General features: G+C 46.1%; 1 protein-coding gene across 2 annotated transcripts; it reads left to right on the forward strand.

Annotated features, from left to right (window-relative positions):
* The first annotated feature begins 3,414 nt into the window (after positions 1–3,414).
* RABL2B (RAB, member of RAS oncogene family like 2B) lies at positions 3,415–27,528 on the forward strand. 2 transcript variants are annotated; one of them, XM_040490437.1, is made up of 9 exons: positions 3,415–3,548; positions 5,225–5,396; positions 19,103–19,132; positions 20,224–20,303; positions 21,003–21,082; positions 24,272–24,383; positions 24,716–24,813; positions 25,181–25,264; positions 25,440–27,528. In XM_040490437.1, exons 2-9 carry the CDS (start codon positions 5,290–5,292, stop codon positions 25,518–25,520), a joined length of 672 nt encoding a protein of 223 aa, XP_040346371.1. In that variant the 5' UTR covers positions 3,415–3,548; positions 5,225–5,289; the 3' UTR covers positions 25,521–27,528. The 2 variants fall into 2 exon arrangements, with proteins under 2 accessions (XP_040346371.1, XP_040346372.1); XM_040490438.1 differs by having other exon boundaries at positions 24,719–24,813.

A 27,528-nucleotide genomic window follows, 5' to 3' on the forward strand; every position in this document is an offset into this window, starting at 1 on the left:
TCTCCATGGTTCATGCACAATAAGCAAGCACCCCATCAGCCTATCGAGAGCACCTGGGTGCCCTCCAAGCCTGTGGAGCTGCGGTTGGTCTGGAACCCCCTGCACAGCAGGGGGGAACATCACCACCCAGAAGTCTTTTCACCACCTTTCAACTGGCCAAGCTCAGTCCCCGTTTGGAATGGATACCCAATAGGTTCCAGGGCTTGCTAGTATTTATAGCTCCCAGGTATCTTAGTGAGGTATACTCCAGCAGCCCACCAGGCTGAATCCTGGAAAAGCAGTCCAGTCACCTGAAGCTGTACCTTTAGAGAGAAGATGCACACTTTTGTAGCACATGGGAATAGGCGGGTGTCTCATCCTGGAAACAGCCCACGCCCAACACCCAGCTTTTCAAGACACTTGCCCTGGTTCCGGATGTTCACTACCTGAACCTCTACAGTCCAAGCATACACAGTACGCACCTCCTCAGTCTGCCAAGGTCAGCTGGGGTCCTTCAGACCCGTGGAGGGCAAGCTGGCTGCAAACCACCTGCTCGGTTACCTGACTGTTGGAATCAAAACCCCGCAAACACGTCTGCAACAGGGGTTTTAAACGGTGAAGATCAGTCACAACAGATGCCTGGCTTCTTCAGCCATCAAGGCTCCCAAGTGTCTCTTATAGGAGGATAACACAGCCAGTCTATCCGGCTGCACCCTGGCAAGGAGGTCCACTCTCCTCTAGCTCAGCTTTCAAAGGGAATAGGTGCATTTGTGTTGGTTCAGGCTTGGAAATGGGTAGAGTCCATGCATCCACAACAGCCTGCTCCTGAGACCAGTCTTCTCCTGAACTTTTCTCTGTACAGATTCCCTGGGTAAATCCAGCTGTGTGGGACATGCTTGTGCAGGACACATTGATCGGCCAGCCTGGTGCATCCAGGGCCCGACAAGCCAGTGGAGTTTGGACTGTCCCCAACAAAGTGTATAACTGATTGAAAGGAGGGAGTGCACCCCCAAAATCATTCCACAGTGGCAGATTTAAACTGGGGCAGATTTAATCAGTATGCTGGGGATGTTGACTTCCACAACAATCAGTGCTCCCAGCTGTTTTACTGGAGGAAACCAAAGCAAGTTTGTGGAGCCTGACACAGGCAGGACAGTGCACCTTCCTCCAGCTCTGCCTTCAGGGGGAATATGTGCATTTGAGTAGGATAATTCTTGGAATTAGGCAGATGTCTGGTGCCCCCAAATAATCAGCTCCTGGGACATGCATGGCCTCTCTCCACAGCTAACCCTATTCCAGCTCCCTGGCTCCTTGGATCTGCCCAGCTTACACACTACACGCCCCCTTAGCCTGCAGAGGTCAGCCTGCACCCTGCAGGTCTGTAGATCCAGGGCAAGTCCTAAACCACTTGCATACCTCCCGGGTAGAGGGATAAAACCCTGAAAATTTTGCTCAAGCAGCACCTTTAGGCTGACAACAGTCAGACTCCAATTTGGACTGGCTGCCTGAAGGGATCCCCGGCTGCTACAGCAATCAAGAACCTCAGGTCTGTCTTCTTGAAGACAATCCCCCACTCTCACCCTTTGTCTGATATTGATATGGCCGCACTAGGTCTCCACCACTGCTATTTGTATGGACTATCTTTTCCAGCCTTTCACTTTAAACCTTTTTGTGTCATAGAGTCTAAAGTGAAGCTCCCATGGACAGCATATAGCCAGATCTTGTCTTTTAAGCCATTTTGCCAAACTCTGCCTTGAATAGCAGAGATCAGTTCCTTTACATTAAAAGTAATTACTAATAAGGAAGGACTGACTTCAGGCATTTGTTTTTTGTTTTCTGTATGTCTTAAACTCTTTTTCATGTAGTCAAGAGTTATTTCAAACCTTGAAAACATTTGGACTAATCAAAATGGTGCTACTGTAATTTATTACAATACTTTAGTATTTAACATGGAGATTTTCAAACCTAGGCATAATGACCTAACCCCTAACAGCACATTGTAAGAGTCACAGAGGGTGACAAAACAACACAGCAAAGAACTTCTGGGTACTTAATGATGACATAATCAGCAGTAAGCTATTCAAATAAACCAAATGCAAATTTCTTTTTACACTTCTTGATGAGGGAGCATAAGGCAAGCTGACACCCCCACCCCCCCCCCCCTCAGGTGGAGTATGTGTGACATTCCTCAGGCACTCCTGGCTGCCCAAGAACAAAAGAAAGGATAGAAAACAACTGGTTAGCTGATAGAGATCACAGGACAGGAGTCTCCATCAGTTTACAAATGTCTTAGTAAATTACAAGAAAAGGCAATCTTATCAATAGCCTAATCTCCAGAAACCTATAGACTCAGTTTCCTGGAGCCCCTAGTATCACGCTCCATGTGATCCCCTCCGTGTGATACGTATCCCCTCCATGTGATATGTATCCCCTCCATGTGATATGGGAACAAAGGTAAGAAAAAAATGTAAATAACATTAAAGTTATTACCTGCAGCCTACTGACAAATATTTGAGGCAAATACAGAGTATAACATTTCTCCAGGAACCCCATACTGCCCTAATGTTAATGCCTTACTAGAAGAAAACAACCTTAGCTTGACAATAGGGAGGTCTCCGGTATCTTAGGGGTCCTCTTTGGCACATCAAAGTCCTTCTGGGAAACTCTCTGAGGCCTTTACCTCGCCAAGTCCATAGTATATAACCAGTCCAGCCCAGCCCCTCCTGCCCAGGGGTCCTGTCCCCGTGCTATAATAAAATCACCTTTTTGCACCAAAGAATTTCTTAAGAATTCTTTGTTGGCCGTGGGCTCAGGACACACCACCATCACCACGACACCAAAATCCCATCACTTCTCATGTTTGTTTATTTATTTACTTACTTATTTATTTAAGTTTACTTGAGAGGGATAGAGAGAGACAGGGAGAGAGAGGGAGAGAGTGGGAGAGGGGCAGAGACAGAGGGAGATACAGAGAATCCCAAGCAGACTCCGCACTGAGACTGTGGAGCCTGATGCGGGGCTAGAACCCACAAACCATGAGTCATGGCCTGAGCCCAGTCCAACGCTTAACGGACTGAGCCACCCAGGGGCCCCTCATGTTTATTTCTAATTTTCGCCTCAAAGTCACTCATAATCGAGGCATCTTTCAAGTACAGGCTTTCTAAATATTTTAACAAAGAAGAAATGAAACTGCCACGAGCTACTCTGTCACAAATTCCTACACCAAGATGGAAAACACAATCCAGCTGCATTTATCCACGTTGCCCGACTTGAACGTCGCAGGAAGCCCACCCCACACACTCCCGCCGCCCGGCCTCCAGCCCCGCCCGACCTCCAGCCCGCCCGACTCAGCACCGGCGGCGGTGCACGCAATCACCTGAGGTCCTCCCGGCCGGCACCGCGCTAGCCAGCCCGCGCCCAGGAGGGGTCCTTCAGGCCTCCGGCCGGGCAGCCCTCCTCCGGGTCCTTGCGCGGTTGCGTAGCAGCTGCGAGGACGCCGACTGAGCCGGAAGCGGCGCGCGGCGCGGGGTAAGTCCCCGGCTGGCCCGCGGGGCCCGAGGCGGGACCGGGTCGGAGAATGACGCGATTCGGGGCGGAACGGGGACTGGGGCGGGACGCGATCGGCGCGGGGTGGTCCGGGGACCGGGACAGGATCGGGATGCTTAACCGGCGGGCGCGGACTGGGGAATGGTTGGCCACAGGCCGGCCAGCCTGCGGAGTCCGTGGTCTTATTTGTTTCCCCCCGGCAGGTTCAGCGTTGGGACCCACCATCCCTAGGCCCTAGGCAGGAGAAGGACGCGTCGTTGGGTGCACGCAGCGATCTGGGGGCGAGGGCAGTCCAGCCTAACAGGGAAGGTTGGTTCCGAGATGTGTTGAATGCCAAAAAAAAAAAGTTGAATGAAAGACAGCTTGCGCACTGGATGGGGAGGACAGTGACAACCATTGAAACTCTTCGAGCTTGAAGTTAACAGGGTTGGGTTTGGCTTTGGAACAGGTCACTCTGCTCCAGGGTGAAGTGGAAGGGGCACCCCTTCATTATGCTTACCAAGCATCTGCCACTTCCCAGGCACTGCTCATGAAGCCGAGGGTACCTGGGTAAACAGGTACCTACCTGAGGAGGTACCTACCTGAGGAGGCTCAGTACCTACCTGAGGAGAGGCAATGGCACTGCAGTGGTACAATCAGGGAAACTCGGGATCCTGTTGGTATTTTACACCCTCCACGGTATTCACACCCCTGCCGTCGCTCTTGCCACAGTAGGCTGCCAACATCGTGTCTCCTTTCTTCTGAACCCAGCACAAGGTCTGCTCATGGTGAATGCTCAATGAGAGCCTATGGCGTCATTTCTGTGTGCCTAATTACCTCAGAGTCTGGACTATTGTACATTCTCAATACAATTTTAAAGGTTCTGTTTGGGAGTGAGGAAAGAACAGAGCTAGAGATGATGTCACACCTAGATGTTGTCACTGGGTGGCCGGCACTGTCTTGTACAGATGAGGGATGTGAGGATTGATGTTTGGGGTGGGCAGGACTTAAGTATTTGTGTTTTCACATGGTATTTGTCCCTGTGTGGCAGAATCTACTAGTCCAAGTCTGGTAGGCAGTTGCCTACTTGAGTCTGCTGCCAAGAGAAGCAGTCTTGGTGTAGGTACAGATTTGGCATCGTCAGCATTTAGAAGATACTTGAAATAACCTTAGAGAAGAGGGTCTGTGGAATGTCCACAGTGAGAGAGGAAGAAACAGCTACTGGTTGAAGCAGGGTGAAAAGTGAAGGGGAGGTGAGAGGCATGAGGTGAGTGGTCAGGAATGCACATTAGGTGTCTCTGGCTGTGTGGGCTGTCGTTCAGTGAGAAGAGCTCAGGTTTACAGAGGACTGTCTCTGTCTCACACTGATTGTATGACATGGGCACTGGTTTTTGTCCTTGTTTTACCAGTGAGAAACTTGTCTATGTACAGTTTGTAAAATACTGTCTTTTGAGGTGGGAGTGGAAGGTGTGGCCGTGAACATAGCTGTAGTAAAGAGATGACATAGGGTCCACCACCTGAAGAGGATTTGGGTGGGGACAAGATTACAACCCCACGGTGAAGCAAGTAACAGCCAGGTTGGTGGTGAGTAGAGAAGGATGTAAGTGTGTCCTTGGGCCCTGCTCTCATCAGCTCCTTCTCTCCTCAGTCCAGGAAGAGGAAGAAATCGATTTGGAAACTTCCCATCATTTTAACAACAGCCTCTTCTTGAACTTCCCAGACAGTGACAAGACCCCCTACACACACACACCTACCCCAGGCTGAACAGCCAGGAGCCGGGAGCCAATGGCCAGCGACAGAGCCAAACCCTGTGAGCTCGACCAAGAGAAATATGATGCTGATGACAACGTGAAGATCATCTGCCTAGGAGACAGCGCTGTGGGAAAATCCAAGTATGTTGGGAGATGAGGGAAGAAAGACCAGTCCCAGCGCAGGTCAGGATTATTAGAAAAACCTGCTGGAGGCACAGAGGCTCATGACTTCTGTAGGGGTGGTAGGGAATAGTCTTGGTTGGAGCCCAGGTTGGGGGGGGGGGCGGTGAGGGGGAACACATCAGCAGCTGTGTGTGTTGCAGGAGGGCGGAGCAAGTCATAAGGACTGAATAAATCAAGCTTTTTCCATGAGTCCTAGCAGCAGATACGGGCTGGTCACCCTGGAGACTACTGAAGCAGTCCAGGGTGAGGACATCAGAGCCAGGGGATCCTGCATGTGCTGTGTGGACGAGTCTGTGAGGCAGAAACAGTGGGAATGGAGACCCGGTGACAGATTGATTAGAAGTGGTGCAGATGCTTTCTTGGAGGAACCCATCCAGATTAAGCAGAGTAGAAAGAAATGACGACTGGCTGTGATCAGTGTGGAGACTGGCTGCATCATAACTGGCTCCAGTGCCCATGTGCACAGTTTGGGACTCCCACCTGTAGGGTTGAGGAGGGGCTCTACAATGCTGGTAGATCCCACACCTCCCATTCTGCCTTCTCAGCTTGAGTCTTGTCTCCTAGGTGCTCCAGAGCTACCTTGTCTTCCAGCTTCATCGTTTATTACCTTACCCTTTGATTCCAAGGGCTTTGCTGGTTTTTAGGCCATCTTCATGAATTCACATTCTCTCTGCCCTACCCCATACGTACACACTGCAGCTCTAGTTTAGCGTCTTGCAGTAACTCTGACCGTCCTCAACAACATGCCTGTACAACGAAAATGTGGGTGAGTGTTGTAGCACGGGGAGATTACATAGTAAATAACACCCCCTTTTTCCCCAACCAAGTTTAGTATTTGCCAGCACACAGGGAGCAGGAATGGCAGGCAGGCAGGGAGCAAGCTGTCAGCTCATTAGCAGATGGGGGCTGTAGAGAGTGTAGCTTGGTGTGAGCCCCAAGATGGCCACCTTGCCAGCTTCCTTGGTGCTGCCCAGCCCCAAGTTCAATGCCAGTTTCTTACAAGCCTCACTTAGGACGACAAACACAAAGTAGTAATACAAGACTTCATCGATTACCACAGTGTTGGCCACTGGGGCCGCCCCAAGCACCAGACTTTCTCTGAAATGCCTTTCTTGTTCACACAGCACATTCGTGCCTCTTGATTCCATTTCCTATTTGCACCTGTGTTTTGGCCCCCCAAGCCTCTGTTGAGGGTGGACTCTAATGATGTAGTTCTTCCACTGCTTGTGAGCAGGCGTCCTCAGATCTGGTCACTGCCTCCTGAGGGGGGCTTTTCCTTCACTCCTGCATGTGCCCCCATCCTTTCTCCATTGTATGATCTTAGTTCTCTGATGAAATATTTGACTGTATATGTGTGGGCTTATTTCTGGGCTCTCTATTCTGTTCCATTGGTCTATATATCTGCTCTTAGGGGAGTATCATTAAGATACGATCCTACATTTTCTTCTCAAAGTTTTATAGTTTGGGCCACCTGGATGGCTCAGTCGGTTGAGCGTCCGACTCATTATATCAGCTCAGTTCATGATCTCACAGTTGTAATATCAAGCCCCACATCGGGCTCCAGGCTGAGCATAGAGCCTGCTTGGGATTCTCTCTCTCTCTCTCTCTCTCTCTCTCTCTCTCTCTCTGTCTCTGTGCCCCTCCCCTATTCACATGCACACTCTCTCTCAAATAAACAAATGTTAACAAAAAATAAAAGTTTTATAGTTTCAGCTCTTAAGTTTAGGTCTTTGATCCATTTTGAGTTAACTTTTGTATATGGTGTGAGGGAAGGGACTCACCTCCATTCTTTGTCATGGCAATATCCAGTTTTTCCAGCATCATTTGTGTAAGAGACAATGCTTCCCCCCACATTAAATGGTCCTGACACCCTTGTCAGACATCAGTTGACCATGTATGTGAGGGTTTATTTCTCAAGTGTCTATTCAGTTGGTCTGTATGTTCATATTATTTGTGCCAGTACCACACTATTTTAAGTATTATAGCTTTGTGTGAAGGTTTGACCTCAGGGAAATGTGAGTCCCTCAATTTTGTTATTCTTTCACAAGATTGTTTTGGCTACTTGGGATCCCTTCAAATTCCATATGAATTTTGGGATATGTTCTTTTATTTTGCAAAAATGTCATTGGGATTGAGATAAGGATTGCATTGAATCTGTGGATTGGTTTGGGTAGTGTTATCTACTTAACAACAGTAAGCCTTCAAATCCATGAACACTGATATCTTTACTTTTATTTATGTCTAGTTTAATTTCTTTCAGCAGTGTTTTATAGTTTTAGTGTACAAGTATTATGTCTCCTTGGTTAAATTCCCTTTTCATTGCCAGTGTATGGAAATACTATTTTTGCGTGTGGAATTTATATCTTGCAGCTTTGCTGAATTATTAGCTCTATTACTGTTTTTGTGGACTTTTTAGCATTTTCTATGTATAAAATCATTATCTTTAAATAGAAATAATTTTACTTCCATCTTTCCAATTTGGATGCCTTTTATTTCCTTTTCTTGCAAAGGTGCCTGTGTTAGGGGCTTCTTGCAGCTGGTGTATTTGACTTAAGCACCTGGGTGGCTCAGTCAATTGAGCGTCTGACTCTTGATTTCAGCTCAGGTCATGATCTCACAGTTCATGTGATTGAGCCCCACGTCAGGCTCTGCACTAACAACATGGAGCCTGTTTGGGATTCTCTCTAAATAACCATTAAAAAAAAAAAAGAATATACCAGCTATGACCTGATGGATAAGGGTGGATGAGAGGTATAAGCCAGCCCTGAGCTCCCACTTTGGGGAAGTGAAAGCCCTGGGCTTGTTTTGACTGAGGTGCACTTTCAATACACCCACAAGAAAAAGTCCCAAGATTTATTACTTACGGATCCCAGAAGTGGGAGTGAAATGAGCCAGGGGAAGGGCAGCCCTCCATCCTGGGTCACCAGCAAGCACTTGTAAGGTGTTTGGGGGTGGAGGTCACTCACTTTTTGCAGGCTCAAATCTAAGTGGCTGTTTAAAAAAAAAAAAAAAAAAAAAATTAATTTACTTATTTTTTGAAGGAGGCTCCATGCCCAGTGTGGGGCTTGAATTCACAAGCCTGAGATTTAAGAGTCACGTGCTCTATGACTGAGCCAGTCAGGCACTCCCTAAGTGGTTATTTTAGAAGGTGCCAGGGAAAGACAAAGTGGGAACTTGGGCGGGCATCCTAAGCTCAGGTTCTTATCTGCATTTCGAGACTCGGTGTGAGCAGCCTTGTCCTGCTTGTCAGATGCCTGAGCAGCAGCTCAGAATGGCTGTTTTCTCCCCATAGCGCTTGGACTGGAACTTCTACGGCTGTGTTGAATGGAAATGGCAAAAGTCGGATCCTTCTCCTGTTTCTGATCTTAGGGGAAAAGCTTTTAGTCCTTCACAATTAAGTATGATATTTATTACAGTTTTTTCGTATATGGCCTTTTTCCTGTTGAGGAAATACCTTCTATTACTAGTAATTTAGTGTTTTTGTCATGAAATGGTGTCAGTTTTGGCAAATGCTTTTTATGCATTTATTGAGAATAGGTAGGATTTTTCCTTCAGTCTGTTAATATGGTGTGTTTTTTCCTACATTGAGCCACCCATAAATTCCAAGAGAAATCTCCCCTGGTCACAGTATATGATCCTTTTTTTAGTATATGTGCTGCTGAAGCAAGCACGATATATGATCCTTTTAATATTAATTTGGTTGCTATTGCTGTGTTGAAGATTTTTACATCTATGTTTAAAGATACTGTTTGTTTTTCTTGTATGTCATTGTCTGGCTTTGGAATCAGGGTAATGTTGGCCTCCTAGAAAGAATTAGGAAATGCCCCTCCTCTTCAATTTTTTGGACAAGTTTGAGAAGGATTGGTGTTAATTCATTAAGTGCTTGGTAGAATTCACCAGTGAAGCTATCCAGTCCTGGCCTTTTCTTTATGGGAGATTTTTGGATACTGCTTACTTGGTATAGTCCATTCAGATTCTCTGTTTCTTCTTATATCAGTTTGGTAGTTTGCATATTTCTAGAAATTTGTGCATTTCCTCTAGAGTATCCAGTTTGTTGGCATACTGTTATTCATGGTAGTCTCTTTTTTTTTTTTTTTTTTTAGTTTATTTATTTTGAGAGGCAGAGCCCACAAGCAGGGGAGGCAAGAAAGAGACAGTTGGGGAGAGAGAATCCCAAGCAGGCTCCATGCCGTCAGCACACAGCCCGACATGGGGCTCGAACTCACAAACCATGAGATCATGACCTAAGCCAAGGTCAAGAGTCCAACACTTAAGCGACTGAGTCACCCAGGCGTCGCCATGGGATTCTCTTATCGTGTTTTTTGTTTCTGTAAAATTGATGTTAGTGTCCCCAGTTCTGATTTTGAGCAGATTTTGCCTTCTCTCTCTTTCCTTGGCCCAGCTAAAGGTTTATTGATTTTGTTGATCTTGTCAAAGACCTAATTATTGTTTCAGGGGTTTCTCCATTGTCTTTTTAGTCTCTATTTTGTTTATCTTCACTGAAATCTTTACTACTACCTTCCTCTCATGAACTTGTGTTTAGTTTGCTGTTTTGTGTCTAGTGTTTTAAGGTGTAGTTTGTCATTGATTTGAGATCTTCGTTCATTTTTAAGGTATGTGCTGAACGGGTATAAATTTTGCTCTTGGCACATCTTTGGCTTCATCCTTAAGTTTTGGTTTGCTGTGTTTCATTTTCATTCATCTCAAGACATTTTCTTTTTTTTTTTTTTTAATGTTTATTTATTTTTGAGAGAGAGACAGACAGAGCGTGAGTGGGGGAGGAGCAGAGAGAGAAGAAGACACAGAATCAGAAGAAGGCTCCAGGCCTCTGAGCTGTCAGCACAGAACTCACAGACATGAGCCAAAGTCAGACACTTAACTGGCTGAGCTACCCAGGCACCCCAAGTCTCAAGACATTTTCTAATTGTCCTTATGATTTCTCCTTAGACCTTTTGCTTAATACTGTGTTGTTTAATTTCCACATAGTTGTGAATTTTCTGGTTTTCCTCCTGCTATTATTTTTGGTTTCCTTCCATTCTAAAATTTTTTTTTTTTTAACGTTTATTTATTTTTTGGGGACAGAGAGAGACAGAGCATGAACGGGGGAGGGGCAGAGAGAGAGGGAGACACAGAATCGGAAACAGGCTCCAGGCTCTGAGCCATCAGCCCAGAGCCCGACGCGGGGCTCGAACTCACGGACCGCGAGATCGTGACCTGGCTGAAGTCGGACGCTTAACCGACTGCGCCACCCAGGCGCCCCAGTATCCTTCCATTCTATTGGAAAAGATGCTTCCTATGATCTCAGTCTTTTTAATTTTATTAAGACTTGTTTTATGTTATCACCTATGTTCACTTGAGAGACATGTGCTGCTGCTGTTAGGTGTAGTGTGCTCTGTATGTGTGTTAGGTCTGACTGGTGTGTGCTATTCTTCAAGTCCTTGGTTTCCTTGTGGTTCTGCCTCAGCCATTCTCCCCATCGCTGACAGTGGGGTTTGAGATCTTAGTATGTTCTCGTGCAGCTAGCTACAGCTCCCTTTACTTTTATCAGTGTTTGCTTCCTGTATTTGGGGACTCTGTTTTTAGGTGCATATATGTTTATAACTTTTATATTTCCTTGGTAGATTAAAAAAACTTTTATCAATGTGTAATATCCTTCTTTGTTTCGTAACTTGTGACTGAAAGTTTATTTTGTCTGACTCTAGTACAGCTGTCCCAGCTCCTTTTTAGATACTGTTTGCATGGATTATCTTCATCTTTTGTTTTCAACCTTTTTGTGACTTTGGGTCTAAAGTGAGTCTCTTACAGATAGTACATGCGTGGATCAGCTATTTTCATGTATTCTGCCAGTATTCTCACTCTTAATTGGAGAGCTTTATCCATGGACATTTGAAACAACAGTAATTGAAGCAATTACTGGTAAAGAAGGACTTATTTCTGCCATTTAGCTCTTTGTTTTCTGTGTCTTTTGGTTGTTTTCCTCAATTACTTTAATATTTTTTTTATTGATTTTTTTTTTGCAGTGTGCTATTTTGATTCTCTTTTCCCTTTTTTTGTATAATTCTTTAATTGTTTCTTAGTGGTTGCCCTGAAGACTACAATTAACATCTTAAACTCATAACAACCTATTTAAATATTACCAGTTTGTTACAGTAGTACACCAACACTCTGTTCCTAGATGTCTCCATCCCAGAGCTTCGTATTGGTTTGTTACAGACTGCATCTTTATATGTTCAGTGCTCGTTAACTTAGATTTATAGTTATTGTTTTATGTATTTGCCTTTAAAACATTTTTTAATGTTTATTTATTTTTGAGAGAGACAGAAACAGAGCACAAGCCGGGGAGAGGCAGAGAGAGGGAGGGAGACACAGAATCAGAAGCAGGCTCCGGGCTCTGAGCCGTCAGCACAGAGCCTGATACGGGGCTCAAACTCACGAACCTTGAGATCATGACCTGAGCTGAAATTGGACGCTTAACCGACTGAGTCACCCAGTACCCCTGTATTTGCCTTTTAAATCATATAGGAAAAAGGGGAGTTGCAAACCAAAAGTACAAGAATACTGGCTTTTATATTTACCTACATAGGTACATTTACTGAAGATCTTTACTTCTTCATACAACTTCCAATTACCATCTAGTGCCCTTTTGTGTTAACCTAAAAGAGACTCACTTTAGCATTTCTTGTAGGGCAAGTTCACTGGTAATGAGCTTCATCAGCTTATCTTTATCTGGGAATGTCTTAACTTCTTAATTCTTGAGGGATAGTTTTCGGGATATAGAAATCCTGGTTGACAGCTTTTTTCTTTCAGGACCTTTTAAATATGTCATCCCACTGCCTTCTGACTTCAGTGGTGTCTGATGAGAAAGGGGCTGTTTGTCTCATTGAGGATTTTGTCTTTAGGGTTCAACAGTTTGCCTATGATGTGTCTCAATGTGGATCTCCGGGTTTATTGTGCTTGGAATGTGTGAAGCTTTCTGGGTGTGTGTATTCGTGTCTCGTGTCAAGTTTAGGAAGTTTTTAGCCATTGTTTCTTCAGATCTCTGTTTTCTTTATGATGCATATGTCAGTTTGCTTTGTGTTGTCCCACACGTTCCTTAGACCCTGCTCATTTTTATTCTTTCTTTCTTCTGCTTCTCCAACTGGATAATTTCAACCCCCTTATCTTCAAGTTTGCTGACCCTGTCTTCTGCCTGCTTAAATATGTTGTTGAAACCCACTAGTGAGGTTATTTTGTTTTGTTTTGTTTTCATTGTAATTAATGTGCTTTTGTGCTCCAGAAGTTTTGTTGGGTTCCTTTTCATAATTTTTATCTCTTTATTAATATTCTCATTTTATTCATGTATCATTTCCTGATTTCTTTAATTCTTTGTCCATGAATTCCCTTAGCCCTTTGAGCATATTTAAGATACTCAATTTTGATAATTGATGAGTAATTCCAATGTTTGCATTTCTTTTGGGGTTGATTCTGCCAGATACTTATTATCATGAGAATGGGTCATATCTTCTCATTTCTTTGTAAGCTTTGGAGTTGTTTTGATGAGAATTAGACAGTCTGAGTGTTTTAATGTGACAATTTTAAAAATCAGATTCTCCCACTCTTCAGGCATTGCTGATTTCCCCTTGTTTGGGGCTAGAGTCGTCTATTTGTAATTTTTCCAGACTATTTTCACAAAGTGTGTATTCCTTGTGTGTGGTCACTGATGTTTCTGTTCTATTATCTGTGGTCAGATAGTGACCTGACAAAGATTTCCTTAAACTTCTGGCTCCAAAAATAGAAAGAAAAACTAAGATCTTCCTAGCCCTTGAAATCTCCAATATACACCAGCACGGGAAACCTGAAGCCTGAGAGAGCTGAGACCTAATTGAGCAAAACATGTGACCCAGACTTATTGAGGGCAACATCTCTCCGGCACCCCAGACCGTAGCCAGAACCTTGGAGCACAGCTCACCAAGTTGGTGCGGCAGGCCTGAGGGATGGGCAGCTGCCGCTGGTTGACACACGTTGCCCTTTTACGGGGATCAGCAGCACTCTGTTGCCACCTAGTGCTGTCCTGCTTCTGTGTGTCCACTCAGGTTCCGGAGTTCTGAATTGGTTCGTTCTGATCATCTTTTCCAGTTTACTGGATATTTCAGGTGGGGGTTGACCCCCCTAGAACCTCCTACTTCCCCATTTCATTAACGGCCTCAAGGTTCATCTCTTCCCGGTACAGATACTCAATTGCTCCCACATGCTTAATTGATGAAACGGTTAACCCCACTCAACTATAGCGATGCCTTTGTCCTAAGTGCAATGACCACACATGTGGTTGCATGTATTTTAAGGGCTTATTTATTGTCTGTCTTGACAGGGATCTTCATCTGTTTTGTTCAGTGTTATGTCATGACACCTACCATAGTATCTGCTAAGTGGTAAGCAACTTAGTAAATTTGTTTTTAACTAGTTTGTACTAAAATTGTCTACTCTTCTGTTGAAGAACGTTTCCACTGTTGTCATTTTTATGATATTTAATACAATACTGCCGTGAATATTTTTGTGCCTACCATCTTGGGCACACACTTAGGCCTGGGGTGAAATGGCCTAGTTTCAAGATTACCTCAAACATTGAGATATCCAAATTGCTCTCCAAAATAGTTATATTAAATTTATGCTGCTGCCAGCACAGTACAAAATCCCCAACATTCAGTGTCATGTGACTTTCTGAATTGTGCCAGTCTGAAGGGATGTGAAAGCTACTTCATTTTAATTTGCGTTAAAATTATTAAATTATTAAAACACTGAGCATCTTTTTATATGTTCATTAGCCATTCACCTGTTTGTATTCTTAGTGCACAGGCTGTCTGTGTGCTCTCTCACTTGCGTATCAGAGCTGTTCATATTTTCTGTGTATTCATGCTCATCAGTTACTAGCATTGCAGACATCTCCCAACCTGTGGTTTTTGTTTGCCTTTTTTTTTAATTTAAATCCAAGCTAGTTAACATACAGTGTAATAATGGTTTCAGGAGTAGAACTCAGTGATTCATCACTTACATATATAACACCCAGTGTTCATGCCAACAAATGTCCTCTCTCATGCCCATCACTCATCTGGCCCATCCCCCACCCACCTCCCCTCCAGCAACCCTCAGTTCTCTGTATTTAAGGGTCTCTTGTGGTTTTTGTCCCTCTCTGTTTTGCTTTTTTTTCTCTTTTCATTTTGAAATAATACAGATTCACAGGATGTTGCACAGAGTGTACAGAGAGGGCCTGTGCACCCTTCACCCAGCTTCCTCAATGATAATATCTTAAGTTACTGTAGAACATTATCAAAATCAGAAAATTGGCATTGGTTTGATGCATGTATAATTCTGTGTCATTTTATCACATGTGCAGATTTATGCAACTATCAATGGAATTAAGATAACAAAACTTTGGTCATTCTACCCATTTATAGTCACACCCACCCCACCTCACTTTCCACCATCCCTAACCCCTGTAACCACCAATTCATTCTCCATCTCTATAATCATGTCATTTTGGCAACATTGTATAAATGGAATGATACAACCTGTGACCTTTTTCACTCAGCATAATATCCTTACAACCCATCCAAGTTGTTGCACTATCAATAGTGTGCTCCTTTTTGTTGCTGAATAGTATTTCATGGTAGATGGCCACGGTATGGTTTTCCAGACTTTTCCAGTCACCTGTTAAGTGACATTTCAGTTAATTCTGGGTCTTGGCTAGTACACATGAAGTTGCTGTGAACACATGTGTGGGTTTTGGCACGGATGTAAGTTTTTATTTCATTTCATGGCTAGACCATACAGTGAGTATATGTTTGATTTGTTAAGAAACTACAAGGTATTTATCCAAAGAATACAAAAATGCTGATTTGAAGGGGCACATGCACCTCAATGTTTACAGCAGTGCTATCGACAACAGCCACCTTATGGACAGAGCCCAAATGTCCATTGACTGAGGAATGGGTAAAGAAGATGTGGTATGTATATATACAATGGAATACTAAAAGAAGACTAAAAGAATTTCATTCAAAAAGAATGAAGTCTTGCCATTTGCAGCAACGTGGATAGAACTAAAGGGTACTATGCTAAGCAAAATAAGTCAGAGAAAGATACCATATGATTTCACTCATATGTGGAATTTAAGAAACAACAGATGAACATAGGGGAAGGGAAGGAAAAATAAGATAAAAACACAGAGGGAAGCAAGCCGTAAGAGACTCTTAAATACAGAGAACAAACTGAGGGTTGCTGGAGGGGAAGTGGGTGGGGGATGGGCTAGATGGGTGATGGGCATTAAGGAGGGTACTTGTTGGGATGAGCCCTGGGTGTCATATGTAAGAGATGAATCACTGGGTTCTACTCCTGAAGCCAGTGCTACACTGTGTGTTAACTAACTTGAATTTAAATAAATAAATGTTTTAAAAAAGAAATAAAATTATTTTCCAAAATGTCTGTTTTCCCACCAGTAATGTGTGAAAGATGCAGTTTTTTCTGCATCCTTGCCAACATTTAGTGTTATTGCTAATTTTTATCTTAGCCATCGTGGCAGGCATGTAGTGATAGCTCAGCATGGTCTTACTCTCCATGTCCCTAATGCCTGGTGATGTAGAACATCTCCTCTTTGGTTATGTGTCTCTTCATGCCTTCTGCTCATTTTCTAATTGAGAGTTTTTTTCCTTGTAGAGTTTTGGCTAGTATTTTTCCAGGTACTGGTCTTTGCTGGATGTGCTCTTTGCAAACATTTTCTCCTGTTGAGAGCTTGTCTTCCACTGTCTTGTAACAAGCTATTTCATAGAGCAGAAGGTTCTACTTTTCATGAAGTCCATTTGTTTCTTTTATGGATCATGCTTTTGATGTTACTGAAGTCATGGACTTTGATCTCTACCAAGCCCTGGGTCCCAAAGATCTTTTTCCTGTGTTTTCTTGTAAAAGCTTTGTATTTTTACATTTTACATTTAAGTCTGTGATCAATTTTGTTTATTTTAATTTTTTTTAACGTTTATTTTTTTTATTTTTGAGACAGAGCATGAATGGGGGGAGGGGCAGAGAGAGAGGGAGACACAGAATCAGAAGCAGGCTCCAGGCTCTGAGCCATCAGCCCAGAGCCCGACGCAGGGCTCGAACTCACGGACCGTGAGATCGTGACCTGAGCTGAAGTCGGACGCTTAACCGACTGAGCCACCCAGGCGCCCCTATCTGTGGTCAATTTTGAATTAACTTTTGTTTAAGGTATGAGGGTTTGGGGTAAAGGTTTATTTTTTCCTTTGTAGATACTCACTTGGCCCAGCATCATTTGTTGAAAGACTGTCATTCCGCCATTGCCTTCTGCACTTTGGTGAAAAACCAGTTGGCTTTACTTCTGTGAGACTATTTCTGGGTTCTTTCTTGTATTCCATTAGTCTGTGTGTCTGTCCCGCTGCCAGTACCACACATCTTGCTTACAGTAGCTATAGTAAGTCTTAAAATTGGGTAGACTGATTCTTCCCATTTTATTCTTATTCACATTTGTTTTAGCTTTTCTAATTCCTTTGCCTGCCTACATAAGTTGTATGCAATCTTGACGATACCTATAAAACATCTTGCTAGAATTTTAATAGGCATTGCGTTAAGCCCGTATATCAATTTTAGGAGAATTGACATCGTTTTTTTATTGAGTTTTCCAATCCATAAACATAGTATGTCTCTCCATTTATTCAGATCTTTAAATTTTTCATCAGTATTTTGTACTTTTCAACATACTAATTCCCCTCGATTCTTTTTTTTTTTTTTTATCGAGAATGGATGTTGAGTTTTGCAGATGCGTTTTCTCCATCAATCAATATGATCCTGTGATTTTCTTCTTTAGGCAGTTAATATGTTGGATTGCATTCATTGACTTTCAGATACCGAACTAGTCCTGCACGCCTGAAATGCATCATACTTGGTCGTGGTGTATAACTTCTTTTGTATGTTCCTGAATTCTGTTAATAATTTGTTGATGCTATATTCATGGAAGATATTGGTCTGTAGGGTTGTTTTTCTTTTCCTGTACTGTCTTTGACTGATTTTGATATCAGGATAAAGTGACTTCATAAAATGAATTCCCTCTTCTTCTGTTCTCTGGAAGAGATTGTGCAAAATTGATATTAATTCTTACAGTGTTTGGCAGAATTCTACCCTGAAACCATCTGGGCCTAGAGATTTATAGTTACAGAGCTATTCAAATGATCTCTTTCTTACTAGGTTAGTTTTGCTTGTTTGTGCTTTTAGGAATTGGCCCATTATTGAAGCTTTCTGTATTTTCATTTATTTCAAGCACATCTATAGTTGCTCATTTATGACAGCTACTTTAAAAACTTTGACAAATAATTTGAACATCTGTATCAGCACAGTGTTGGCATTTATTGATTATCTTTTTTCATTCACTTTGAGATCTTCCTTGATTCTTAATATGATGAATGATTTTTGGAAGGAACTTGGATATTTTGAAGATCATGTTATGAGACTCTGAATCTTATTTGAACCTCCTGTTTTAGCTGGCTTCCTGCAGCATTGCTTCAGTAGAAGAAGGGGGGAGGCAGCACCTGTGGTCTCCACTGGCACTATGGGATGGCGGCAGCGGGAGGGTGTCTCATTGCCATATGGTAGAGAAGAAAGTTCCAGCTCCCTATTAGGACAGCTTGGTAATGTTGTTGAGGTACCCCCCAAGGGTGGAAATCTAAGCTCCCCACTGAGGCTACAGTTTTTCCTGTGGTGTTTGCATGCTAGTCATAGTCTAAATGCTTTTTGTCCTAGGCACTGGCTGTGCAGCAATAAACTAAAATTGCTTTCGTGGCCTCCCATTCTAGTCGAGAGAGGTAAACTGTCAATAAGTAAAATACTGAGTGTTTCTGTTGGTATTACCTACAGGGTAAGACAGAGTACAAGGTAAGATAGAACTTGCCTATTACAAGTAAGATCACCAGGGAAGGTCCCACTGCTCAGGTGACATTTGAGCAAAGCCCTGGAGGACCTGCATAATATTAGGGGAATGGCTCTTGGGCAGAGGGCACAGTCTGCCTGGTGTCAGTTTCCTAGGCATAAAGCAGGGATCATGGTGTTTGTCAGTAGTGTGCAGAGGCAGGAACAGTGGGTCTGAGAGCCTCGCGTGGACTGGTATATGCACTTGTGGTAATGTAGCCTGTTTTGTTATGAGGGGCTAGTAATGCTGATTCCAGGTTCCAGACTTGGAGAATGGGGTGATGCCACTAACTAGATAATTCAGGAACAAGGACAGGATGAGTGGGTTAAACAAACTCACTTTTAGATTTATTGAGTTCATGGTTCACACAGACTTCTCCAGTGTAGACATATGGCAGAGCTCCAAAGATCGGTCTTTATCCCTTCAACTAATATAGGTTACCAGCTGTTGTGGTGCTCCAAAAGAAGGAAGGTGGGGTCCCTGCCCTCCGGCAAAGCAGCTGTGGGTGCTGGATCGGTGTTACAACTAAGGGATGCCGGGCACTTAAGGGGAGTCAAGAAGAGGGTTGGGGGGCGGTTCCTGGGCATTGTCCCAAAAGGAAACTGTGTGGCTGTGGAATCAATGGCCCCAGCTTGTCAGCCTGGACAGGGGTTATGACGCGGGGCAAGGAGGAGGAAGGTTGAAGGATGTACCCTGATCACCTTGCACACTGTCCTTACAGACTTATGGAGAGGTTTCTCATGGATGGATTGTATCCTTCAAAGTTTGAAGTGCTCCTTGTTCCTGGGGCCCTTCTCCCCTCCTGCCAACTCAACCTCACCGTTCACCCCTTTGCTCTGAGGAGGAGGGCTAGGTGAGTGAATGCATAGGTTTCCTTCGTGACTGTTCTCACCAGTGTCCTATTTGCATTTGCTTTACATCAGAAAGACAATAGAATGGCTAATAGTACCTGGTCACGTGCCCGGATTCAAACCCCACCTCCTCCTCCTCAGTAGCTCTGGCCTCGGGCAAGTCACTTAACCTCTCTGACCTCAAAGCTTGGGCTAATGCTTTAAAATTCTCTGGTATGAATGAACTTTGTAAAACAGGAACTGCTCCCTCCTCCTATGGATTGTCACAAGGTCTAGGCTTGGAGTGAGACACTCCCTGGCAACTGGGATGGTTTTAAAAAGCTTCCCACGTCAATCTACTAAGAACTGTGGCAGAAAAGAGCCCTGGAGTGTCCTGCTTCCTGCCCTGGGCCTTGACCCCCAAGGTGGAGCCTGAGTATATCTTGCTTCACCTTCCACCAAGTGCTTCTTTGCAGCCGCCCTGCATCATCCCAGCTTTGCTGGTTCGACCACCCTGCATCTTGCAGCTTCAGGAAGTAATTCCCCAGGGCTTTTTGTTGGGGTTTCCTGTACAGGCAGTTCACAAACAGCTTGTCAGCTGTCTAGCTTGTAGAGACTAATTTTCCCTGGAATGGTCATGTTGCTGCCTACGGCTGGGTTTCCTCTCTGGCCTGCAAGAGCCCCGTCCATGAAGAGGCTGGGGCCCCCATGGTTGCATTTTCCAAGTACGTGATGCTGTTTATGATGGCTTCTCTTGTAAAATTCCATTCCATGCTGTCCCTGGTACTTAGATGGCCGGGATGTCTCCCAGCCTCTCCTGCCCTTCCCCTTTCCATGGAGTTTGTGCCAGTGATACTGGAAAGTGATCCTGTCTGCCACATTCATTCAGCTTAAAATCTAAAGAACTCCAAAAAGAAAAGGAGAGGGCCAGTTTCATCACACCAGTGCCTCCCCCCCAAGCACCTTCCTTGCCTTCCTTTTCGTTCATCTCTTTTCCTTAACCTGAATGCAGTCAGCCGCAACAGCTGTCCACGTATGCCCTGACCCTGTACAAGCACACGGCCACGGTGGACGGCAAGACTGTCCTTGTGGGTGAGCAGCACAAGGCCGAGCCGTAGACTCTCAAGGGCGAGGAAAGGGGAGGGGATGGAAGTCCCTGGGAGAGAGTCAGGCAGGGAGCAAATGAGACCCCCAGCAGAGACTAAGGGTGGTAAGAAGGACCGTGAGAGGAGCCTAGGGAGGGTGGGAGGAGGCACTCAAGACCTCCGTTCCAGCTCTCTGACCCGGTATTCTAATTTAACCAGCATAAAGAAGTAACAGTTGTGGTCTGAATATCATCTTCCACAAAAGCTTTTAAGATTGTGGGGTCATAGCCTTCTGCTTGGTTAGGCCACGCACCCTGCCTGACTGTGTCGGCCATCTGTGGGCAACACACGTGGAAAATCAGCCTGGTTTTGACCTCGGAAGGTCCTGCGTCTTGTGGGTGGGAGAACAGGGACACCTGCCTTCTCCCTTTGGGGACTTCCTGTCTGCGTTCTCCTTCCTCCTGGCCTGCCCATGTGCCTTCTTCTCACCCACCCCCATGCACCCCCATACACACACCTCCCACGGCACACCCAGGTGCGTTGTGTCCTGATGACGCACACATGCGCGCGGTGTGGTCTTCGTCCCTCCCTGTCCTCCCCGCACACAGAGATCTGCACACAGAGATCTGCACAGAGATGCTCAGTGTGTTCGGGTCTCTCTGCCCTCCGGCCCCATGAGGCAGTCAGAGCTGTGTTCATGTTGCAGACTTTTGGGATACAGCCGGCCAGGAGCGGTTCCAGAGCATGCATGCCTCCTACTACCACAAGGCCCACGCCTGCATCATGGTATGAAACCAGCCGGGCAGTGGACAGGCTGCCCTCTGGGCAAGCTTGAGGGGTGACCCAGCAGTGCTGAGCCCTCCTCACCAAGGCCGGGTGCTGGGGGAGAGGGGAACAGGGAAGCCTGGGGAGGTTTCAAACTACACGTGCTTCCAGAGGTGCTGAGTGTGAGCAGGCCCAGGTGAGCTTCGCTTCAAGTGGGTCCGGATGAGGAACCCCCATCCAGGGGGAGGAACACACCCCGGGCCTCGGCATCAGGCATGCCATCTAAGGCAAATACAATCCTTTCCTGATGGAGCCACCTGCTCGGATAGGCTCTCGAGGCCCCCTTGACTGCCAGCTGGTGTTGCTCCCAAGTGGCCCCTTTCCTCTGTGCTGTCCAGAACACAGTCTTCAGAGGTCCCCCCAGAGCCACAGGATAAAAAGTGCCATAAGAGGGCCTGAGGGAGGGCTAGGGAAGCACAGGAGAGCTGTGCAAGGCTGTGTCTCTAGGGCCTCCTGCCCAGAGTCCTGGCTCCATTCACAGGTTCCACTATCCCGTAACACAAAATCTCTTGAAATTTTCCAAATTGTAATACTAGGTAGTATCTTTAAGGGGACAGAACAAGGAGGTGACTGGGAAAGGCAGATGGGGGCAGCGCAGGCCAGCAGTCTCACCTGGAGGCTGACATAGTCAACATCTTTGACCTTGGAGAACTGGGAGGGCAAGGCCCAGCCATTTGTTTTGATTCTGCTCTGGCATTTGGGGCTTTGAGCCCACCTCCGTTTTCTCTCTGGGAGTGTACTCCTCCTGCCTCTGACCCCTCTCCATTGGCTCCATTTGGACTGTCTTCTGAAACCTGGGGATGTCTGTCCTGCTAGCTTTCCTGCATGCCTGTATCTGCCGGTGCCTGCTGCATGGGGCCAGGCAGGTAGGAAGCGCTCACCTGGCGATGAGCACCTGGGGATCTGCTAGTCCCAGAGGGAGCTAGGCTTCCACCCTCCACCTTGAACCACCTTGAGGTCTTGATGGGGCTGCTCCTCGTCCCAGCCAGCTCTTCCTCAGCTCTCAAAACAAGGAGAGGCAGCTCAGGAAACCAGACCTGGATGAAAGGTGATCGACAGTGATCATGGGAGGCAGCCTGATGTGAAGCCGATTGCAGAAGACTCATTACAAGTGTCATTTAAATTCAAGACAGCATGGTCATTTGTTGAAATGGGGCCTGTGGGTACCACGGAAGAACCTCCGGGGGACCTCCTGCTGCCTCCAGGGTGGGGACCCATGCCCACTGCCATGCAGAGCAAGCCCCTGGCCCCGGGTGAGATCCATTTGGTCCCATGCAGGACTAGGTGGTTTGGAAGTAAGAGCAGCCATTCCAGCAGGTTCCAGGGTTGTCCAGCTCTATCTACTATGTGCTGGGGCCTTTGAGTCCATCCTGGAGGATGGCCTTTGAGGAGCTCCCACGGGGGTTGGAGGGACTCCATCCCTGCAGCAGCAACTTGAAGCATCTCAGGACTTCTGGCCTCCCTTGTCCTTTGAGCTAGTCTGCAGTGTTCATGTTTATTGCTAATATTTTAAAATAGGTAGGGGCGCCTGGGTGGCTCAGTCGGTTGAGCGCCCGACTTCGGCTCAGGTCACGATCAGGCGGTCCGTGAGTTCGAGCCCCGCGTCGGGCTCTGGGCTGATGGCCCAGAGCCTGGAGCCTGCTTCCGATTCTGTGTCTCCCTCTCTCTCTGCCCCTCCCCTGTTCATGCTGTCTCAAAAATAAATGTTAAAAAAAAAATTTTTTTTTTAAATAAAATAGGTAAAAAACTATAACTTGTAAACTGGTAATCAAATTACAAGCTACAAAATAATAAAAGATAGTGTTTCCATCTCCGGCCACCTACAACGGATGGTCGTGTGGAACTGCTCCAGCTTCCTGATCCGAGGGACAAGCGGACACACAGCACCCGCCTCGTCACTTGAGGGCTCGCAGCTCCTTCCGCTACAACTGGCTGATTCTCCCCAAGACTGTGAGGAGGAGCCTGCGGCCCAGCAGGGGTTAGTGGTGGTTAGTGGTGGTCGTGAAGTGGAGACCTGGCCAGTGAACACCCACTGCCTCCTGCGTGTGGACCACTACCGACAACAAGAACGCTTGGACGACCTTCCCAGCATCAGGCCCAGGATCTGCAGGAACAAGCACCACTGCGATTCCCAGAGCCAGCGCAGTCCTCCGCAGCCAGAGCCTGGCGGCGGCGAAGACACACCTGCCCCCTCCGCCAAAGCAGGAAAGATGCCGGCTGCCTCATGATGATGATGATGATGATGATGATGACGACGATGATGATGATGGATAGAAACTACTTTTAGGAAGTTTAAAATACAAAATGAATACGAGATTAAACAAAAGTTTAAAATTAAAAGTACATCAATAGTAACTAAAGGGGAATTCTACAAGCATTTAAAATTATCACAAAGAGGGGCGCCTGGGTGGCGCAGTCGGTTGAGCGTCCGACTTCAGCCAGGTCACGATCTCGCGGTCCATGAGTTCGAGCCCCGCGTCAGGCTCTGGGCTGATGGCTCAGAGCCTGGAGCCTGTTTCCGATTCTGTGTCTCCCTCTCTCTCTGCCCCTCCCCCGTTCATGCTCTGTCTCTCTCTGTCCCAAAAATAATAAACGTTAAAAAAAAAATTTTAAAAAAATAAAATAAAATTATCACAAAGAAATTTTAAGACAAAGTTTAAGCAATAAAAATAAGAATAGACTAAGGGGGAGACAAAGCAAAAATTTACAATTTGTAACAGACTATTGATTAGTACAATGATACAACTTGGTTAAAATAGGTAAACGGAATTAGGTGACAACAGAAAAGGAATAAACTTTTTTTTTTTAAGATTTATTTTATTTTTAGAGAGTGCGGGAGAGAGGGACAGAGGGAGAGAGAGACTTCTTAGCAGGCTCCACACTTAGCACGGAGCCCAACGAAGGGCTCAGTCCCATGACCCTGGGATCACGACCTGAGCTGGAATTCAACCAACTGAGCCGCGCAAGCATCCCTGGAATAAACATTTTAAAAACCACTTTTGGATCTGAGGCTCTGAGGACTTCCCTTAGAAGGGCGGGAACAAGTGCAGCCTTTCTTCACGGGGCCGCTTGTCTGCATGTGCACATCACGTGTGGGTGGGGTGCAGACACCGACAACCTGAGCTCTCTCCCCTCCTGTGTTCATTGCAGGTGTTCGATGTGCAGAGGAAAGTCACCTACAAGAACCTGAGCACCTGGTACACAGAGCTTCGGGAGTTCAGGCCAGAGATCCCGTGCATCGTGGTGGCCAATAAAATTGATGGTGGGGCCATCCCTGCATCTGCGTGTCAGCATTCCGTGGGGGACCCACCACCACACATTTCCCCCTCCATTCCTGGGGCAGTGAACCTTCAGTGATCTGTCCTCCTTCCCTTGTTTGCTTGCCATCAATCTCTTGCCAGTAAAGATACCAACTGAGGCAATCTTCCCTCTCCCCGAGACACAGATCCCTTTAAATGAACTCTTTCTAGGACATGTCCCCTGATTGCCCCTGCCTGCCCCACTTTCTGGAATGGGGGCCTCCAGTGACCTGTCCTGCCAATTCCTGTCCTTGTCGCTTGATAGACAGGCCAGTGTTTTACCTTCTCTCTACAGCAGACATAAAGATGACCCAAAAGAGCTTCAATTTTGCCAGGAAGTTCTCCCTTCCCCTGTACTTTGTCTCAGCTGCTGATGGTACCAATGTTGTGAAGGTAATGGTGGACTGCAGAGGTAGTCTAGTGAGGTTAGGGAAGGCCAAATGGTGAAGGGACCAGGGAAGCTGCAAAGAGAAGGGCTGGCCACAGGGACGGTGGAGAGGACAGGTATTGCAGGGACTATGAGTGGGCAATCCAGAGCAATAGAATAGGAAGGGGTCATTGTATTGACAGTAAGGGAGGTAATGGGCTGAGCTTGGCGAGAAAAAGTACATTGATGGGGAGAAGGTGAATTGAGGGGTGACTTTGCCGACTTTAGGGGCAGAGTATTGGGTGGACATATGACACGGACAGGGCATTGGCACCCACGGCCATGTCTTCCTTCCTTCTTTCCTTCCTTCCACCACCTCCACCTCACCTCCAGCTCTTCAATGATGCGATTCGATTAGCTGTGTCGTACAAACACAGCTCCCGGGACTTCATGGACGAGGTTTTGCAGGAGCTTGAGGTAGGTCGGGCCAAAATTTTGGGTGGGATAAGGAACGCGGCTTCTCCTCAGAGGGACGTGGAACATAACCCAGCCTTTTCAGGCAACACATGCCCATCATGCATGCGCCCCTAGAATTATCAGAGCTGTGCTCGGCATGTACAGGGCCAGACCTCACCTGCAACCTTGTTCACAGAACTTTGATTTGGAGCAGAAGGAAGAAGATGTGCCAGACCAAGTGCAGCGTGGCAGTCTTGAGAGCCTCTCCCCTTCCTGAGAGAAGGAAGCCTCTCTTCATGGACTTGGGGGGTGGGGGTTCTTTCAGAATACCCTCCCCTCAACAACCCTCCAGCTCTGAATTGAAAAACTCTTGCAGGCCATCCCCCTCTCTACCTCCTGCAAGCCCACCCACCCCACCCCCCACCTCCATGGCCCATGATACCTGACCTTTCCACAGTTGCCACCCCCACCCCCGTACTCAGGGACAGGGATGGGGTCTGCACAAGGAAGCGCCCTCGACAGGTATGAGAAGTCCAAGCAGAGCGTCAAGCAGAGTTAGAGATCAGTACCCGAAGCCTCTCTATGTTGTGTGGGGGCAGTGAAGAGCTTCAGGGAACATGCTTTGTGTATCTCTCAAATAAAAGGAAATTGAGGTGTGTTTTCTCTCCCAGAACTGACCTCAGGGCCTATTCATTGCCTTTCCACCAAGGGAATTATTTCTAATCCCTTACCATCCCATTCCCACCTCTACAGATTTGGGGGGGTGGGGGGGGTGCTCCATTCTTTTTCCTCTTTAGTCTCCCAACCACCTTTTTTTAGAAATGGTTTTGAGCAGACAGCTGTTCATCCCACATGTTTCTCAGGGTACCTGGGTACTGCCAGCACACTGGTAAACTGAGGTCTAGATCACAGGACAGGTTGGCCATTAAAGTCAGGGAAACAGGTGACATGTCTAACGACACTTAATACCATGGCTCACCTATTTGGATTAGAAGAGCTTCCCGTGGGGCCCCCCCCCCCCCCTTGTTTTTTGAGACTATTTGGGCACTGCTTTGTGGGGCAGGGAGAAGGGCTGCCCTACTGCCTTTCCACTTCTCTCCTGGACTTGGGGCTCACTGGTGTGTGTGATCATCCTGTGCATTGTTTCCATTGCTTTCATTTTTATAGTAAAGCTTGACTTCACACAGACATTACACGTTATGTGCATGCTTGTGGGTCTGGGTTTCACTGAGCAAAAACCCCCAGAAAGAACTTGTGATCATCAGCTGATTAGGAGGAAGGTTGCCTTGACCTGACATGCGAGGGCAGCCCTGGTCAGCTTTACTGACCATTTCAATGGAATTCAGCATTTTAAAAAGAATGAGTGTGTATTTGGGAAGAACGAGAAACAAGAACAAACCTTATTTGCCTTTAAATTACTAATTCTTACAATTTCAACTGAAAAGATGTAGCGTGACCTGGGATTTGGGGGAATGTGTTACCCTGGTGAGGTGGGCCTTTAAGAATGTCAAAAACAAAACAAAAAACCTTTGGTGCTGTGAATGACTCGTAAGTATCTTTTTAACATGATGGCTTTATTGAGATATCATTCAAAGACCATAGAATTCACCATCAGTATTGGTTTTATGTAACCATTTGGAGTCAGGTTCCAAAGTGAGGGGAGCAGGAGAGGGTGGGAGGCCAGCTTCAGTCTCCTCTGCCTCAGAGTTGGTCCCACTTAGAGACCAGGAGCTTTTCGTGGAGGTCAGCTATTGTGGGACAGGGAGGGGGGTGCAGGTGGTGGCCCCTAGCCTCCAAAGCAAAGTGGCTCCTGCTGCGAGTCAGCAAAGGGCAGTTCTCTGGAGAAAAGGGCAGGGTTATCCATCAACACTTAAAGCAGCCAGGGGAGGAGTGCTCAGGCAGGGTGCCAGAAGCACCCATGGCCACCCACCTTCACATGCTCAGACCCACCTGCTGCTTAAAGTTCATTCCACCCTGACTAATACAGGGAACGCCACCCCTGGATCTTTTTTTAAATAATTTATTGAGGCGAAACTTACGTAACATAAAATTAACCATTTTAAGGTAAACGACGCAGTCCCATTTAGTACAATTTCAATGCTGTGCAACTATCACCTCTGTCTAGTTCTAAAATATTTCCATCACTCAAAAGTAAAACCCCTTGTTCATCAAGCAGTTTCTCCCCCAGACCCCCTCCCTTCAGCCCCTAGCAAATTCTAAGCTGTATTCTGTCTATGGATTTACCTATCCTGAATATTTCATATAAATGGAATTATATACTGTGA

The sequence above is a fragment of the Herpailurus yagouaroundi genome, unplaced genomic scaffold (assembly GCF_014898765.1).
Source record: "Herpailurus yagouaroundi ecotype Mexico unplaced genomic scaffold, PumYag 182, whole genome shotgun sequence".
Lineage (NCBI taxonomy): Eukaryota > Metazoa > Chordata > Mammalia > Carnivora > Felidae > Herpailurus > Herpailurus yagouaroundi.